A 17,446-nucleotide genomic window follows, 5' to 3' on the forward strand; every position below is an offset into this window, starting at 1 on the left:
AACCATATTCTCAATTATTTTCAACAACACTCAATCCAAACAAATAATGATTTTTGAAAACTCAAATTTGAATCCAAAACTTCAAAGCTTTTTAGTGGTTGTCAATGGTGGAATTGTTGCTCTCTTTTCCTTTGCTTTGTATTTTCGCCATAATTGCTTTTGTTGCAGAAGAATTATAGAAGATTTTGTCGATTTTGATTTGTGAAATCAGAGAAAATGTTGAAATAGAGTTTAGCGCAAAAAACAGCGTACGGAAATTTTGTAAAGAAGTCGACGATGGTGATTACTGTGCGTGATCTGCGTTGGAAGATCTGGAAAATATGTAATTCTCCTTTTTTAGGGCGCTTAAATAAGGAATCATACAACTATAATGATTCCTTATTTAATGCATTGTGTATATTATGTAGAAATACTATTAGCATGAATGGTAATATGTAAACTATGAACATATTTAGTAATATAGTTTCTTATATGGTATAGGATGAAAATTTCTCATATGCTAATGACGAAGAATGTTCCCTTTTTTATTATTATATTAAACCAAACTCTGAATAAATTAATCAAACAAAAGCATTCAAAATTTGCAATCGTAAAATCATATGCTCATTAAAACTAACAAAGGATGACAAGTAAACAAAGATTTCATCATGCAATGGATAACAAAACGAAATAGACCAAGCTAAGACATCAAAAAAATAAAAAATATTACATTGTCAAAAAAAAAAATCAAGAACAGCGTGAATCTAAAAATTCCATTTTCAAATTTCACCTAATGCTTCAAGCACATTTATTTATGTAAAAGAGCAGTGAAAAGTTTGGACCTTTTAGAATGCATTTTTTTAAAATTAAGTCGCCTGATCTATACTTAACAACCTAATAATAAAAACTAAGAATGATAGTAACCTTGAACCAAGTTCACAACATTAACTAGTGTAATAATTAGGTTCATCAGAAGTAATCCTCTGATAGCCGACAAATTTTTAGTCCAAATTTAAGCGAATGTAAAATAAACTAGTCTACTTCTTATAATAATTTCGGCACTCATGCATTCTTTTAACGAGCAGGAAGTAGAATAAGAACCAAAGAAACTGAAAGGAACTCGGATATGCGACTCTTCTTCACTTTCAATCGAATAGAACAAAATTACAAGGTTGAAAGTTACCTAGATTGCAGAATTTTAAACGCAGCAACAAGGTAGAGAAAAACGGCAACTAAACCCAGCCAAAACCAACAAGAACTAGCAGCAAAAGACACCCGAAATAAACCAAAAAATCAAACCCACAAACTTCAGGCACTTTCAAAGAAACTAAAGCCTAGAAACTAAATTTACTGCTTTTATTTTTGGAAGATTTTTTCTTGGTTTCAGCTTACTTTACTATAATGTATTCAACTGCTCCTCGGGGACCCCTCTCTTTATAGTAGTAGAAGGTCCTTGAGGTTAGGTTTTGCCTTAACCAAAAATATGCCCAAAAAATGAGAAAAGGACTGTCCTTTTTCACTAATTTCAGACACAAACAAAAGTAGATGTACTCCCAACAACTCCAAAACAGTAAAAGAAACCAAACATGTACACTACTTCATCATTTATCTTTTACCCTTCACAAATTAATATCAAACTAACTAACCAATTAAAACCAATGTAAAAGCAAAAAATTCAGCATTCAACTTAGCCAATTAAACTAATGTTTATATGATCAATCCAAGGGGAAAAAAATAAAAATCTATGATTAGGCAAGACACGTATTATAGTGAAGTAACTAACTAATAAAACTATATAGTTTAATCATGAAACTACGCCGTTTGGACCAGGTCTTGACAGGCCATTTATTGGACCAGGTATGGCCGAACTGGGCTCAAACTTTGGGCCAATTTTGGTTCAATATTAATTAAAATACACTAACCCAATCCTTTTTCACTCTAATGAAATTATAGTCTTATTTAGTTCTAAAGAAAATATGCAAGTAGAAAGAAATTTTTTTTGGTATATATAAATTAAGGATGCAAATTAAAATATAAAAAAAAAATTAATACTTTTTAATTAAGGAATTCACATATAAATATACAAATAAATTCAAAGAAAATTAACTAAAATAGCTAAAACCATCCAAAAGTTAGTTTTTTTGTAGGAATTAAAAAGCATACAAAAATTAGGTATTCATAACATGCATAAGATCCAAAGGGAAAATAACTTTGCTCGCCACTATATTGAAGGAAATGATTGATACCGTAAGAAAAATGAGTAGATAATATTGACCAAGAACAAGAAGGAAACAAGAATAACTTATCAAAAAATACTATGACGTGGCAAGCCAATCTTGAAAGCGATTTCGGCCCGACTGCTGTTACAGAATTCAATGGTGTGTGTGGGAGGGGGGGGGGAAATCAACCCGTTTTGCATTTAGGACCAATTTCTCATGTGTGCGAGACCACTCTATTTTTCTAGCTCTTTACAAGTGCAACAAAGAGTAATTCAATTTAAAAAGAGGAAGAAACTTTCCACAATAGACGAGGGACACTTTGTTTTTCACAAAAGACAAAGTAGTAAAGAAGGAAAAAAAGAACTACAGAAAACTCTTTGACTTTGCATTACCAAATATAAATAATACCACCAAATGCAACTTCAAGCAGGAGTATAATTTAATCTAATATATATATATATATATATATTAGTCTATCTCCACACAAAACAATCCATCAGTTGTGACAAAAAAAATACACAAGTGATTTTTGTTCATTGTCACATTGAAAATGAGGTAGCACTCTATACGACCAAAAAAAGGCCTATCAAGAAAATAAAAGAATTACATGACATTGCATTTGCTTTTGATTTAATTTTAATAGAAACTAACTCCTACAAAATCTTCCTTCTGAAAATAATGTTAGGAAAATTGTGCCTTCTTTAGGCACGAGTGACCATACGTAAAATTAAACCGTTGTGAAGTGAGAGATTATATGTACAAAAATACATATATCAACCGAACATCATGACCTTAGGAGCAAACTTCAAAAGCCTATCCAATGAGCTAGGCAAAAACTTTCTTGCAAAAAGATAACACATACTTGTAGGCTCTCCATTATATTCACACTGAATTCCACTTCTCATTTGGTTTAACAACTCCTTTGTTACCTCTGTCCTAGCAAACTTCGTTGGATGGGGCCCACCTTTTGTCCAGTCAACCCAAGTCAACGTTCTGTTGCCATTTTTCCACCAATATCTCATAGTTACAAAAGTTGGCAAGTAATGTTCATCGGAGTAACATGCTGGCCTACAAAATTCTTTGAATAAATTGAAATACTTTGGCTCGGTGATCACGTCGACGGCGATCTCCCGGTCGAGTTCGAACCATTGGGACCCTTTTCGCCATTGTTCGATGGTCACCCATGGTGTCATCTGGCTATTGTAACGGCCCCGTCCAACAGGGCCCCATTCATCATAGGACTCCACGAAAGTTTTCGTGGAGTTCATGATATAGGTGTAGATGGCAGTGAAATTGTACAAGGGGATGCAAGCCTCTGAAAGCAGCACAAAACGCTCATTTGACATGTCAAGTAAGGCATTGGCTAGTAACCTTCGTTCTGCTTCGACCATGCTGAATTCTCCCCAGTCCACTCTCTACACATTTTGCCAACAATGAGGATATTATCAAATTAAATAGAGTTATAAAATAACAATCGTACAACAAAAAAGGTCAAAGAAGCTTCTTTATGTAAATTGAAATAACACATATACACAAGCTATGTGATAACTAGGACAGTTTTTCATATGCATTGAAATTAGCATTCTGCATATAACTAAATTAATATTATATTATGAACTTCCCACTAAACAGTGCGGGAAGTACAAATGTAGTCACCTAATGAAAAGGAAATCCAACAAGAAGTATAAACCCAAATAGCAGCTCACCTAATCTGCTAAATTATAAATTGCCGAAGGATATAAAATATATCTACAATTCACATATAATATATGTATAATTGTATATAATCAATACATAATCTATATAAACCGATTAGAAAAAATAAACATTGAATGTTACCGGCTATTTGTATAACAATCTTAAACTGGCCGAACCCAAAATTGAAAATGGTCAAGTCAAGCCCAAAGACAAGATGTATTGGTCCACTAGATTTTTTAAGTGGAAATGACACTAGGTAGCCACTTTTAAGCATGCTATTTAAAATATATCTATATTATAATGTATTTAAAGATTACCTAGTTCGCTCAAATTTCAGGACACGTCATCCTAAATTTTAAACTTCGAGGTTCAAACTTCAGGACATCGTGTCCTAAAGTGTGAAAATTGTGTCTAAAAATTCGATCTTATGTCCTAAATTTCAGGATATAGAAATTCAGGACACTTAGTTCTAGGGTGAATTGGCTAATTTAGATACATTGTAAATTATGGATATATTTTAAAAAGCAGAGTTAAAAGTAGAACTTGGTGCAATTCGCCCATTCTTTAAGAAGTCTACTATAAAAATTCTCTACACAATCCGCTCACATACATAACTTAAATACTACTACAGTCAAATTAATTTCTATATAACAGCGTTTTGTTCCAAATTTTTTTCATAGTTATAACAAAGTATTGTTATAGAAACCATATATTATAGCATAAAAATTGGTTCCAAAAAATTGACTTTTATTGTGCATGATTGTTATATAGCGATGATGTTATAGAGAGGTGGGAGTGTACTAAGCAATAAGATAAATGAATGAAGCATTTAGAAAAACTATATAATTGCAATTGGCGTTTATACTTAACATACCTTGCTTGGTACTCTTCTGCCATGAAAAATAGGTCCTTCTTCAGGTGCAATTCCGTTGAAAGATGGTTGTGAATGAATATAAATGGAGTAACGCCCTTCATTTCCTTTGAAAAATCTTTCCCAAAGAGGAGCCAATGGCAAACTTCCTCTTGCTAAAAACATAAATGCAATTTTTGGGGTACGTTTAAATGGAAAATTCCTAACCTTAGGAACCATTGAAGCTCTCCATATTAACTCTTCGTCGTTCATATCGTGCATGGCTTCTGGAGGCTTAATATAATCTGTTAACCCTATTCTACCAACCCTTTTCGTCTTAATATTATTTTCGACGCGACGATCATTATTTAATTGTACGCGTTGTTGTGGCTGTTGATTCGAAGGTAAATTCAATGGCTGAGATGGTGGAGGATTCAGTTTTGGTGTTACTATAAGTGGAGAAGGTTGGAAAGAAAATAATTTTTTCTTTAACGTAATTGGAACATCTTTGAGATAAAAGCTTACTGAAATTCCTATAACCAAACCAGACCCAAAGAAAAGGAAATAAACAATAAGGCTATGAATGTACCTTTGTGAATTAAATAATTTTGCTGAGGTAAACTGATTTTGATGTGTTTCATGCTTCATTTTCTGATCTAACAACTATGATTCTAAGGAGTATAAGAGAATAATATAATCATATATTTTTGAAAAAAAAAATGGAATATAATTGTGTGTACCTAGATGTGATTCCTATGTTAAGTTACCTCTTCTAATATCGTACATAAAACTAGATCTAATTATATAAGATCAAGATAGAATGCAATATCACCTAATCTTTACCAGTGGGACTGGGATTATTACATGAACAATGTACGAGTAAATAATGGAGGAAACTTGATATTCTAATCATTGTCGGAAAATGTAAAAGTAGTAAAGGTAATCAAAGGTAAATTCTGAGGGTTGAATCTTAATATTTTTTTCATCAGATTTAAGCTGAATTGGATTTCCAGGTGATTAAGATATTGAGAACAAAGATGAAGGAAGATGGCACAACAGACATAGGAAGAGAGAGACAAAGAAAAGGGAAAAATTAGTTTGGATTATGCCAAGTGGATTTCAATTTCTCCAACAAAATTATGTCTCATAATCCTTCTATATAGGAAGGGAGCAAAGCTAATGACCACTTAGACTCTCAATATTCTCATGCTATCTATATGGAAAAGGAAAAAAAAAACTTCAAATACTACCCTGTTGTTAACTATGTAGACAAAAATACGGGGTATTATCACTTTTAGTCCGCGTCATAAATTATTTATATTGGTAGTCGAAAAAGTATATAAAATTTGTATAAATTTTTTATATAACGTACAGAATGTGTGTATGTATATATATATATATATATATATATATATATATATATATATATATATATATACAAAATATATATAAATTTTCAGTTATTATTTTGAGAGCGGCTATATAATGTCATTTACTTCAGACATAAATGATGTTAGTCTTTCAATCAATCAATATTGTTTAGAATTAAAACATTTTAATAGATCATACCAACTTGGTAATTTGGTCAAATATGTTCAATTGAATGTATTTATATCAAAGCAAATCACAACATAAAAGATATAATTAAATTTAAACATTTTCTTGCGAAAACATTTGCAAAACAAAAACATGTATTTTAATATTTGTAACTTATTCTTGTCTATAATTTATCAGTGTTCTCAAAATGTTTCTACTTCTTTGAAAAATTCTCTTGTTATAAAAGTTAATCTACAATTGTTTACAATGACAAAATTTCAAATTTCCACAAGCAAACAAAAGTTAAGTCGCAGTATTTTTCTCCATTCTTTGTCCTTTTTAGCTATATATAAAATAAAAAAAAAGAACAAATTGTAAAAGAAAAATATAAGTGATAGCTTGAAGATGTATATTAGTATTAGTACCCGCACGATGTGCGGATCATATTATGATCCTGCTAAATTCTATAAATTAAAAAGAACAAATTATATGAATAACTATTGACATAAACTTAAATATTATAACCTCATATATAACCGGTGATACAAACAAATAAAAAATACAATAAGATTCAAAAATAAATATTCGTTCCCTTTCAATTTACATAAAATATTTTTTTTATTGGTCTGTTCCAAAAGAATGACACATTTATGTATTTGAAAATAATTTAACTTTAAATTTTTTATTTACCCATTTTACATATAATGAGAAGTTCTTACACCAATGCAAATATCATGGCCCCACAAAACTATTAGGATCATAAGTTTCAAAAGTTTTCATTTTCGTTCTTAAATTTCATGTTAAGTCAAACTATCTCATCTATATTGAAACTGAGTGAAGTCATACTATATAGAGTAGTAACAAATAAAAATATATTTCGTAATATCTTAATTTAAATTATAAAAATATATTATATTATTATCTCAACATAATAAATTCTCACATCAACATCAACTTCTACCAACCTAAAATTATACGGTGACAAATTAATATATACATACATGATAATTTATTAACAACGATATATTCTAACTTTTGGGAGTTACTAACTTATAAAACTGTTGGATCGTAATTTGCTCAATAATTTTTCTAGTTACCTCAATTTTAACCACACAATTAAAGTCACATTGTTTTTAACAAGTTAAATGATACCTTTGGGATATAGTTAAGATTAATATATTATAATTAAATAAATGTTAACCTACTTTAAATATTTTTTTCTACGATGTACATCTACAAAAAGAAGATGAGTTCTTACATGTAATTCTTAATTAAATGAATCTTACCTTATGATTTTACAATCCACTTTATTTTGTGCAAATAGCAATCCCAAATAGTGCAATTATATTCATCTATGTGTTTACCCTATCCAAATATATATATATATATATATATATATATATATATATATATATATATATATATATATATATATATATATATATATATATATATATATATATATATATATATATATATATATATATATATATATATATATATATATATATATATATATATATATATAGGTTGCTCGATCAATTGGCTTATACATTTTGAGAGAACATAAATATCAACAACGCGCTAAAAAGTCATTGTTCATACATGAGTCATTAGAGAAGGATCTATCCTTCCTTATTGTATATTTTAGCATAGCAACTGCTAGCACTAATAGAAAAATAGATAAAAAAAATAAAAAAGATATATGTATTGCTTCCAAACAATTGAGATATAAAATAAATTATAAAATATTAGATAATTAATTTTATCAAAAGGCAACACAATTGACATTTGTTTAGCCAATGTCTGAGTCGATTCATAGTTAAACATTATCCTTAAGGTAGTGACGAAAGTTAAGTTTTGATCCAACAACTCGGTAATTATGATTATGGGTTCGAGCCTAGATTTTTTAGTCTTATTTCTAGTAACAAACATGTTTTTATTTTTTCTGTTATTTTTGTTGTGAACTCAAATTTCAAAAAACTCTTTCTCATTATTTAGAAAAATTCGCCTCACTCGTTGAGCCTCCCGTTTGAATTGGAACATTTATGTGTTGATTAGCTTTCCTAATTAATTAATCAATCAATTCAAATTTAACTTTCTTTCCATTCAGATTCAAAAGAATCTTATTTACTATCTTTCTATTTAAATTTAAATAAATATCCTGTCTTTCAATTAAAATCAAATACTATAACAAATATTGTCATAATTTGCTAAGTGGCTTTATATTAGCTTGTCATTTGGCTTAATCATAATGCACACTTGCTATATTACCATGTGACTTTTTATTAGCTTATCGCGTTACTTAATGTCCTTACTCATTGCTCTACTTTTAGTATAATATAATGAATATAGTTTTGTATTACCCTAAAATTTAATTTAACATTGTTCTTTTGTTCCGTAGCTCCAATTATTTTGTTTAAATTTATCAATAATATTATTTTTCCTATTTAATTATTTTATTAAACAAATATAAAGTGTAGACCCCTTCACATTACTTCTATTCACCTCTATATACATTATTTTCTATCATATAATATTTTAATTATTTTTCACATTTCGTGTTGTATCTATAATATAAACATTATCGTATTATTTTTTTAATTCTTTTGAAAATATGCCAAAGTTTAAACGAAGAAGTTCTTTTATTATTTTTCATAAATCTACACATTTAGTAATTATTATTTAGTATTATGTGCAATAAGCAATTAATTTTTTTCTTTTGTTTTCATATAGAGTTTTGACTTTAATTTTTTTATAACTTAACTACATGACAATTTTAATTATATATTTATATTGTTAATTTGTTGCTTGGTGTTATTTCATTGTAAATGATTTAAATTTTAGGTTTATAAATTATGTTTTCAATTGCGTGATATTATCCATATAATATATTTTTTCTCGTATAATTTAAAAAGTTTTCTTATATCAAATTTAAATGTCTAATTCTTCTATATATCTACAATTATATTATTTGTTTACAAAAAAAAATTCTCTATTTTTTGTTCTTTGTTTATTGTTATTGTGTTACCCGTTACTTAATATGGTTACATTATTACTTAACTTTTTATTAGCTTGGCACCTATTTTATATCCCCATCTGCTACTTTTATTATAATATACTATAAAGAATATGGTTTTTCTATCTCTTAAAATAATTTTTTTATTTATTTTTAATCTTTCACTATATAATATTTGAATTTATCAATAATATTTTTGAGTATTAATTATTTATTTGCTTTATTTTATTATTTAAATTAATTCAAAGTATGAAATTCTCTCACACTTATAGGCATATAAATTTTATTTAAATTAAATCCATAAAATAATTTGGACTATATTTTAAATTCAAGATATATTGGTCCAAATAAATATTATGGGCTAATATATAAATGAATTAATTATATAGGTCCAATATTTATGGATTAAATAAATAAGTCTTAATCTATTGGGCTAAAGTGATGAGCCCACTTAATTAAGCCCAAGATGTTATCTTCCTAGAGGCCCAGTTTGGTATCATATGTCAAATGATGTGGCACGCCAAGTCAAACGAAAGAGCCAATAGGATTGTGCCATGTGTCAAAATGACAAGGCATGCCCAGTCACACTAAAAGTCCAATGAAATCGCGCCACGTATGCAAGTGACATGTTCTAGCCAATCAAATGTGATCATGTCACACTTCAATTTGATTGGTCGGAAAGAGTTTGTTCTTATCACAACTCCTTCTTTCCACAACTATAAATAGGGGTCTTCATAACTCAGAAAAAGAGACCAGAAGTTATAACAAGAAGCAAGAGAGAGCTCGTGGATCAAACGCCGCAAATTTCTCTACAAGTTTCAAGCTTCAAGCAATCAAGTTCAAGTTCAAGAAATCAAGTTCAAGCTCAAGAACGAAGAACAATTCAAGTATTCAAGATCAAGAACGAAGTCAAATCAAATACAAGGCGTTCAAGATCAAGGCTACTTGTTTGTGATAAAATTCGTGGCAACAATCAAAGTGTTCGTGACGGATAAATCAAATTACAATTCAAGATCAAGCTCAAAGGCCCTTGAATTTATACTAGAAAAGTAGAATCAGAGGAATCATAGAGATTGTAACACTCAAATATTTGAAATAAAATACTACGATTGTTGCGATATTTTTCGGTCTTGATTTTATTTTCTCGACGCAAATTTATTGTCTACAAATTCTGGCACGCCCAGTGGGACTATCTCTACCTCTCATCTCAACTTTTCACTCACCAAAGTTCAAGAACATTGAAATGGCTTCGAAGAAAATCAAATCCAGATCAATATCCACCAAGACTGCTAACTCTAGGTTCTATGCTCATGTGGAAAGCATCCTCGATGTCACCTTTGGAAGTTTCGGACCAGTTACGAGGAGCAAAGCAAGCTCTTTAGGACAACAGACACCCCAAGTGTCGTCCGCATCAACCCCTATTTTTGGATCTTCATCCTCAAAAGGAGTAAGATCTTCCACAAATGCATCTGAAGGAGGAAGCGGTGTTGCTGAAAAGATCAAGAAAACTCTTGCTCTGCTTGACCTCTCCAGCTCCAAGCACTCTGCTGTGAAGGAAGATGATGATGCTTCAAGCGATGGATCCTCCCCACTTACACCACATAGCGTGAGCTAGTCAAGGATCAATCTGTGTGAAAATTCATGTTACTCTCCGTCATCTACGACAATCATGCAAGCCATGGTGACAAACACTTCATCTATGGAGGAGCAGTTGGCAAACTTGACGGAAGCAATTGCTGGCTTGACCAAATGCATGCAAAATCAAGAGGCTAGAATTGACAAGCTAACAGACAGGGTGAGAATCTTGATGGAAGAAGAATCTACCCATGCACCCGGCAACCTCCCAGAAGTAATAGAGAGTGACTCTCCCCCAAGAAAAGCAGCATCCACTAAGGCTATCCCTGTCTCATCTGAAGGGATGATTCCAATCGATCAACTGAAAGAGTTCATCGAAGGAACCATTAAGAACAAATATGAAGTTTCTGTCAAATCCTCCCTTACATATGCGAAGCCGTACACTACAAGGGTCGATATGTTGAAGATGCCTGTTGGCTATCAACCTCCGAAGTTTCAACAGTTTGATGGTAAAGGTAACCCAAAGCAACATATTTCACACTTCGTTGAGACGTGCAACAATGCTGGGACTTATGGAGATTACCTCATCATGCAGTTTGTCCGCTCGCTAAAAGGAAATGCTTTTGACTGGTACACAGGCCTTGAGGCTGGATCTATCGATAGTTGGGATCAACTAGAGAAAGAGTTCCTCAATCGCTTTTATAGCACACGACGCACGATGAGTATGATAGAGCTTACAAATACTCGTCAACGAAAGGGGGAACCAGTTATTGACTTTATCAGTCGTTGAAGGAATGCAAGCCTCAACTGCAAAGACAGACTTAGTAAAGCTTCAGGCATAGAGATGTGCATCCAAGGCATGCATTGGGGATTGCGCTACATCTTGCAAGGTATCAAGCCTAGCACATTTAAAAAACTTGCAACTCGTGCCCATGACATGGAATTGAGCATGACCTCCATTGGAAATGAAAGGCTACCCATCTATGAACCTCGCAAAGTGAATGATAAGCAAGAAGTCAGGAAGTGGGGCAAATTCGTACCCAAGTCTGAAAGCAAAGAAGCTATGAATGTCAATACGTCACTTGTGAAGTTCACGACGAAGGAGAGCAAGAAGCAGAGTATGAAATCTACTTCGTTTCAAGATAAGCCAAGTGGGAAGCTGACTCTAAAAGAAATGCAAGAGAAAGAGTACCCATTCTTGGATTCTGATGTGCCAGCCATTTTCGAAGAACTCCTTGAGTTAAATCTCATCGAGCTTCCGGAGATGAAGCGACCAAATGAAGCTGGGAAAACAAATTACCCAAACTACTGCAAATATCACCGACTTGTAAGCCACCCTCTAGAGAAGTGCTTTGTCTTCAAGGATAAAGTCATGGACTTGGCTCGTGAAAAGAAGATCGTGCTTGAAGATGAGAAAGCAAGCGCAAACCAAGTCTCTATCACCTTTGGCACATTCAGTCCGGATGAATTATGTAATTTTAAAGAAAGTAAAAATGAAGAATTACTGGAGAGCGACAAAGTTGAAGTCAACCAACCTGATGATGATGAAGGTTGGACGTTGGTGACTCGTTGTAGGCACCACAAAAGGAGCCCACAAAAAGAATCAGTGGAACAACCAACAAGGAAGATGATGGTAAAAAAACCAATAAAAAAGAATCCAGTTAGGCATTTGAAGAAAGCAAAAGTGGAGATGCACCACCCTCAAAAGCCACGAAATCCAGTGACCTTGGAGGAGTTTTTACCAAGTTGGTTTCGCACGAAGATTTCCTATGAGGGCATTGATGCCTCTTGTTGCCATGATGACAAAGGGGAAGAAAAGAGTGATGACCTACCGTTGGCACCATCTTCGGAAAAGCCCATCGAGTCCACTCCTCAAGAAGTTAATGCTTGTGAGGAAAAGGTCACGTTCACAAATGACGATCTTTTGCTAGTTGACAATCCTCATAACCACCCATTGTACCTGGTTGGCTATATGCGCGATGAAAGGGTAAATCGGATTTTGGTTTATGGAGGATCCTCAGTGAACATTTTGCCAATCCATACTGTGAAAGAACTTGGTATTCCCATGAACGAACTCTCAGAAAGTCGTGTGATGATCCAAGGATTTAACCAAGGGGGAAAAGATCCATAGGCGCAATCAGGCTGGGAATCACTATTGAAGATATGCAATCAAGTGCATGGCTGCATGTGATTGACGCGAAGACTTCATACAATGTTTTGCTTGGGAGTCCTTGGATACATGAGAATAAAGTTGTTCCATCTACCTACCATCAATGTTTAAAATACTACGAGGGTGAAGTCGAGAAGACGGTAGTTGCTGATGATGAGCCATTTACCGAGGCTGAGTCACACTTTGCCGATGGAAAGTTCTACTTGAAGAACCGCATTGTGAAGGAGCTGAAAGTTGATGATGGTACGAAAAGCAAGAATGACGAACCCATAACTAAAAGAGCTGATGTGACTATTGGTAAAGCCAAAACTGTTACTGAGGAGGTACCCGCCAACGTGAGTAAATCTCATAAAGGGGGTATTGCGTCTTATGGAAATAAAGTAAGTCACGCGCTCCGATATATCCCTAAAAGGAAGAAAGACGAGGGCAGATCACATAATCTCCAAACTAAGACGCTAAGGGAGTTAACTCTTCTGGTAAAACGAATTGAGGCAGTAAAGTTGTCCTCAAAGCCGCTTGCAGGGTTTGTAGCCCAAAATCGTTTGCACAATGTGGCACTCCCTACAAAGCGAACAGATGAAGGTTTCGATCCTAACGCTTACAAGCTATTTGCAAAAGCTGGATACAATCCCAACAAGCCGTCAAAGTTAGGGAAGCTCCCATCAGAAGCTGCAACGAGGCAACCCCGTGAAGGTCTGGGATACAAGCAACTGTCACCAGTGCGCATCTTAATAAGAAGGGCGAGTAACAATTATATCACTGTAGAAAACGAATCTACCGCTTCTAACAGGCCTTCTGTCTTTGATCGGCTTGGAAAATCAACTGTGAGAACTTCTATATTTGAGAGATTGGGTCCATTAAAGAAGGGGAATAAGTTCCAGAGAAATCATCGAAATACAAGAACACCCACTTCCCAAAATTCAGGAGATCTCTAAGGATTTCCAAAGTTTGGTTCCTTCCAAAATGAGGCGACAAACAAAACTGGTGGTTTCATGTGAAGAAGTACTGAAGGTAAAGCCATATACTGTGTTCTACACTAAGGAACGTGACGAAGATGAAGAAAGTGTAGGTTCTTCGTATCACTGTACAAGACGAGAATGGTGTTTCGTCTTCGATGGAAGATAATGCGGAATTGGAGGATGTTTCGCCGTGTTATCACATATCCTTCAATGATGGGGACCCTCAAGAAGATGAAGATGCGAAAGATGCTCTACCTGAACTTGAAGAAGGAGTGAAGACGACAGTTGATGCCTTAAAAGAAGTTAACCTTGGCACTAATGAGGAACCAAGACCCACCTACCTAAGTGCTTTACTAGAAGCTGATGAAGAGAGCACTTATATTGAGTTACTCAAAGAATTCAGGGATGTCTTTGCTTGGAGTTACAAAGAGATGCCTGGCTTGGACCCGAAAGTAGCAGTCCTTTCGAGTCCATCACCTTGCAGTCAGAAATGGTGCTTGCCCTATTAAACAAGCTCAAAGGCGTTTTATGCCAGACTTGGTTCCCCTGATTGAAACTGAAGTTAACAAACTCATTGAAGCTGGATTTATTAGGGAAGTTAAATACCCAACATGGATTTCAAGTATTGTCCCTGTAAGGAAGAAGAATGACCAGATTCGAGTATGTGTTGACTTCAGGGACCTCAATAATGCATGTCCCAAAGATGAATTCCCGCTTCTTATTCTAGAGCTGATGATCGATGCTACTACTGGTTACGAGGCAATGTCTTTCATGGACGGTTCGTCGGGCTATAACCAAATTCGCATGGCACCAAAAGATGAAGAGCTTACTGCATTTCGCACCCCAAGGGTATTTATTGCTACAAGGTAATGTCTTTTGGCTTGAAGAATGCTGGTGCTACTTACCAAAGGGCTATGCAGAATATTTTCGACGATCTTCTCCACAAGAATGTCGAATGTTATGTTGACGACTTGGTAGTGAAATCAAGAGAGAAGGGTGACCACATGAAAGACTTGAGGATGGTATTTGAATTACTCCGGAGGTACCAACTTAGGATGAATCCGTTGAAATGTGCCTTTGGAGTTACTTCTGGAAAGTTCCTTGGTTTCATTGTCCGTTATCGAAGGATCGAAATTGATCAAGTCAAAGTGGATACCATTTTGAAAATGCTTGAGCCTCGAGATATCCATGAATTGAAGAGTCTGCAAGGAAAGCTAGCATACCTTAGAAGATTCATATCAAACCTGGCTGGGAGGTGCCAACCATTTAGTCACCTCATGAAGAAAGGCGTTCCTTTCAAGTGGGATCAAGCTTGTAGCAATGCCTTCGAAAGTATCAAAACCTACTTGATGAAGCATCCAGTTTTAGCAGCTCCTATACCAGAAAAGCCATTGATACTATACATTGCGGCACAGGAAAGGTCTGTTGGAGCATTATTGGCCCAAGAAAATAGTGAGGGGAAAGAAAACTCTCTTTACTACTTGAGCAGGATGATGACACCTAACGAGTTGAACTATTTGCCAATTGAAAAGTTGTGTTTGGCTCTAGTCTTCTCAATTCGAAAGTTGAAGCACTACTTTCAAGCTCATGTTGTCTGTCTTGTTTCTAAAGCAAATCCCATCAAGTTCGTGATGTCAAAACCTGTTCTTAGTGATCGACTAGCGAGATGGTACCTCCAATTTCAACAATTCGAGATTTTGTACATCCCTCAAAAGGCTATAAGAGGACAAGCATTGGCAGACTTCTTGGCAGATCATCCGATACCTGATGACTGAGAGCTAATTGATGAACTACTGATGAGGACGCAATGGTCGTTGAAGTTCAACCTCCATGGAAGATGTACTTTGATGGTGCTGCGCATCGTGGGGGAGCCGGGGCTGGCGTAGTATTTGTCACTCCTCAAGGTGAAGTCTTGCCCTACTCCTTCACCTTAACACAACTCTGTTCCAACAATGTTTCTGAATATCATGCATTAATACTTGGGCTTGAAATGGCCGTTGATATGAAGCAATTGCAATTGCAAGTCTTTGGTGACTCCTAGTTAGTGGTCAATCAGCTTTTGGGTAGTTACGAAGTCAAGAAGCCTGAACTACGCCCATATCATGATTATGCAAAAAAGTTGATGAGGTGGCTCAGCGATGTGACTATTCAGTATGTACCAAGGAAAGAAAATAAGAAGGCTGATGCTTTAGCTGCTCTAGCTTCATCATTAGCCTTGCCTGACCAAGCGCAAGTTACCGTCTGCCAAAACTGGGTAGTACCGCCGCCAAATGAGGTCGAAGGTGAAGAAAACGAACTCAAGCAGCTTGTTGTTGTTTCTGAAGTTGAGAAAGAAGAATGACGACAACCCATTATCGACTACTTATGCTATGGGATACTTCCAGAACATCCGAGGAGAAGGACTGAAATCCGTCGTCGTGCACCTCGCTTCCTTTACTATAAGGATATTCTATACAGAAGGTCGTTTGAGGGAGTACTCTTGTGATGCCTAGGAGAAGAAGAAGCTCTCCAAGATTTGCAAGAGGCACATTCTGGGGTATGTGGGTCACACCAGTATGGACCAAAGCTCCACTTCCATATAAAAAGGATGGGATATTATTGGCCAACGATGGTAAAAGAATGTTTGAACTACGCTCGAAGATGTAAGGCTTGTCAATTCCATGCGAATTTTATTCATCAACCTTTTGAAATATTGCACCCGGCTGTTGCATCCTGGCCATTTGACGCTTGGGGATTAGATGTTGTTGGACCACTGCCAAAGTCCTCTGGTGGGCACCTATACATCTTAGCTGCAGCTGACTACTTCTCAAAATGGGCTGAAACTCTTGCTCTTAAGGAAGTAAAAAAGGAAAATGTTGCAAGTTTCATCCAAGTAAACATTATTTATCGTTTTGGCATTCCTCGTTATATAATAACGGATAATGGAAAGTCATTCGATAATAGGTTGATGAACAGGATTTGTGATCTCTTTGGCTTCAAGCAACGTAACTCTTCGATGTACAATACTGCCGCCAATGGTCTAGCTGAGGCATTCAACAAGACTATATGCAACTTGTTAAAGAAAGTTGTCTCCAAATCCAAACGAGATTGGAATGACCGTATGGAAGAAGCTCTATGGGCATATAGAACGACTCATCGCACGCCAACACAGGCAACTCCTTATTCACTCGTTTATGGAGTCGAAGCTGTCTTGCCACTTGAGCATCAAATACCTTCGTTACGACTGGCTATTCAAGAAGGGATCACTGATGAAGAAAATGCTTGACTTCGATTAACAGAAATGGAAGCTCTTGATGAAAAGAGATTGGAAGCTCAATAGAGTCTTGAATATTATCAAGCTCGATTGTCTCGCGCCTTCAATAAAAGAGTTCGTCCGAGATCCTTTCAAGTAGGAGATCAAGTCCTTGCCATACGAAGACCCATAATTCCCATAAACCTGTA

General features: G+C 34.6%; 1 protein-coding gene across 1 annotated transcript; it reads right to left on the bottom strand.

Annotated features, from left to right (window-relative positions):
• Positions 1-2,676: 2,676 nt before the first annotated feature.
• LOC104219898 (glycosyltransferase BC10-like) lies at positions 2,677-5,840 on the bottom strand. Its single transcript, XM_009770667.2, has 2 exons — positions 4,771-5,840; positions 2,677-3,613 (listed from the first exon to the last, which is right to left on the bottom strand). Exons 1-2 carry the CDS (start codon positions 5,392-5,394, stop codon positions 2,972-2,974), a joined length of 1,266 nt encoding a protein of 421 aa, XP_009768969.1. The 5' UTR covers positions 5,395-5,840; the 3' UTR covers positions 2,677-2,971.
• Positions 5,841-17,446: the final 11,606 nt, after the last annotated feature.

This window comes from Nicotiana sylvestris, chromosome 10, assembly GCF_000393655.2.
Source record: "Nicotiana sylvestris chromosome 10, ASM39365v2, whole genome shotgun sequence".
NCBI classification, from domain to species: Eukaryota; Viridiplantae; Streptophyta; class Magnoliopsida; order Solanales; family Solanaceae; genus Nicotiana; species Nicotiana sylvestris.

Coding starts and splice junctions, on each gene's coding strand:
- LOC104219898 (XM_009770667.2), bottom strand. CDS start 5,394: ATGAAGCATGAAACACATCAAAATCAGTTTACCTCAGCAAAATTATTT. Junction 3,614..4,770: donor GCAGAAGAGTACCAAGCAAG/GTATGTTAAGTA, acceptor CAAAATGTGTAG/AGAGTGGACTGGGGAGAATT.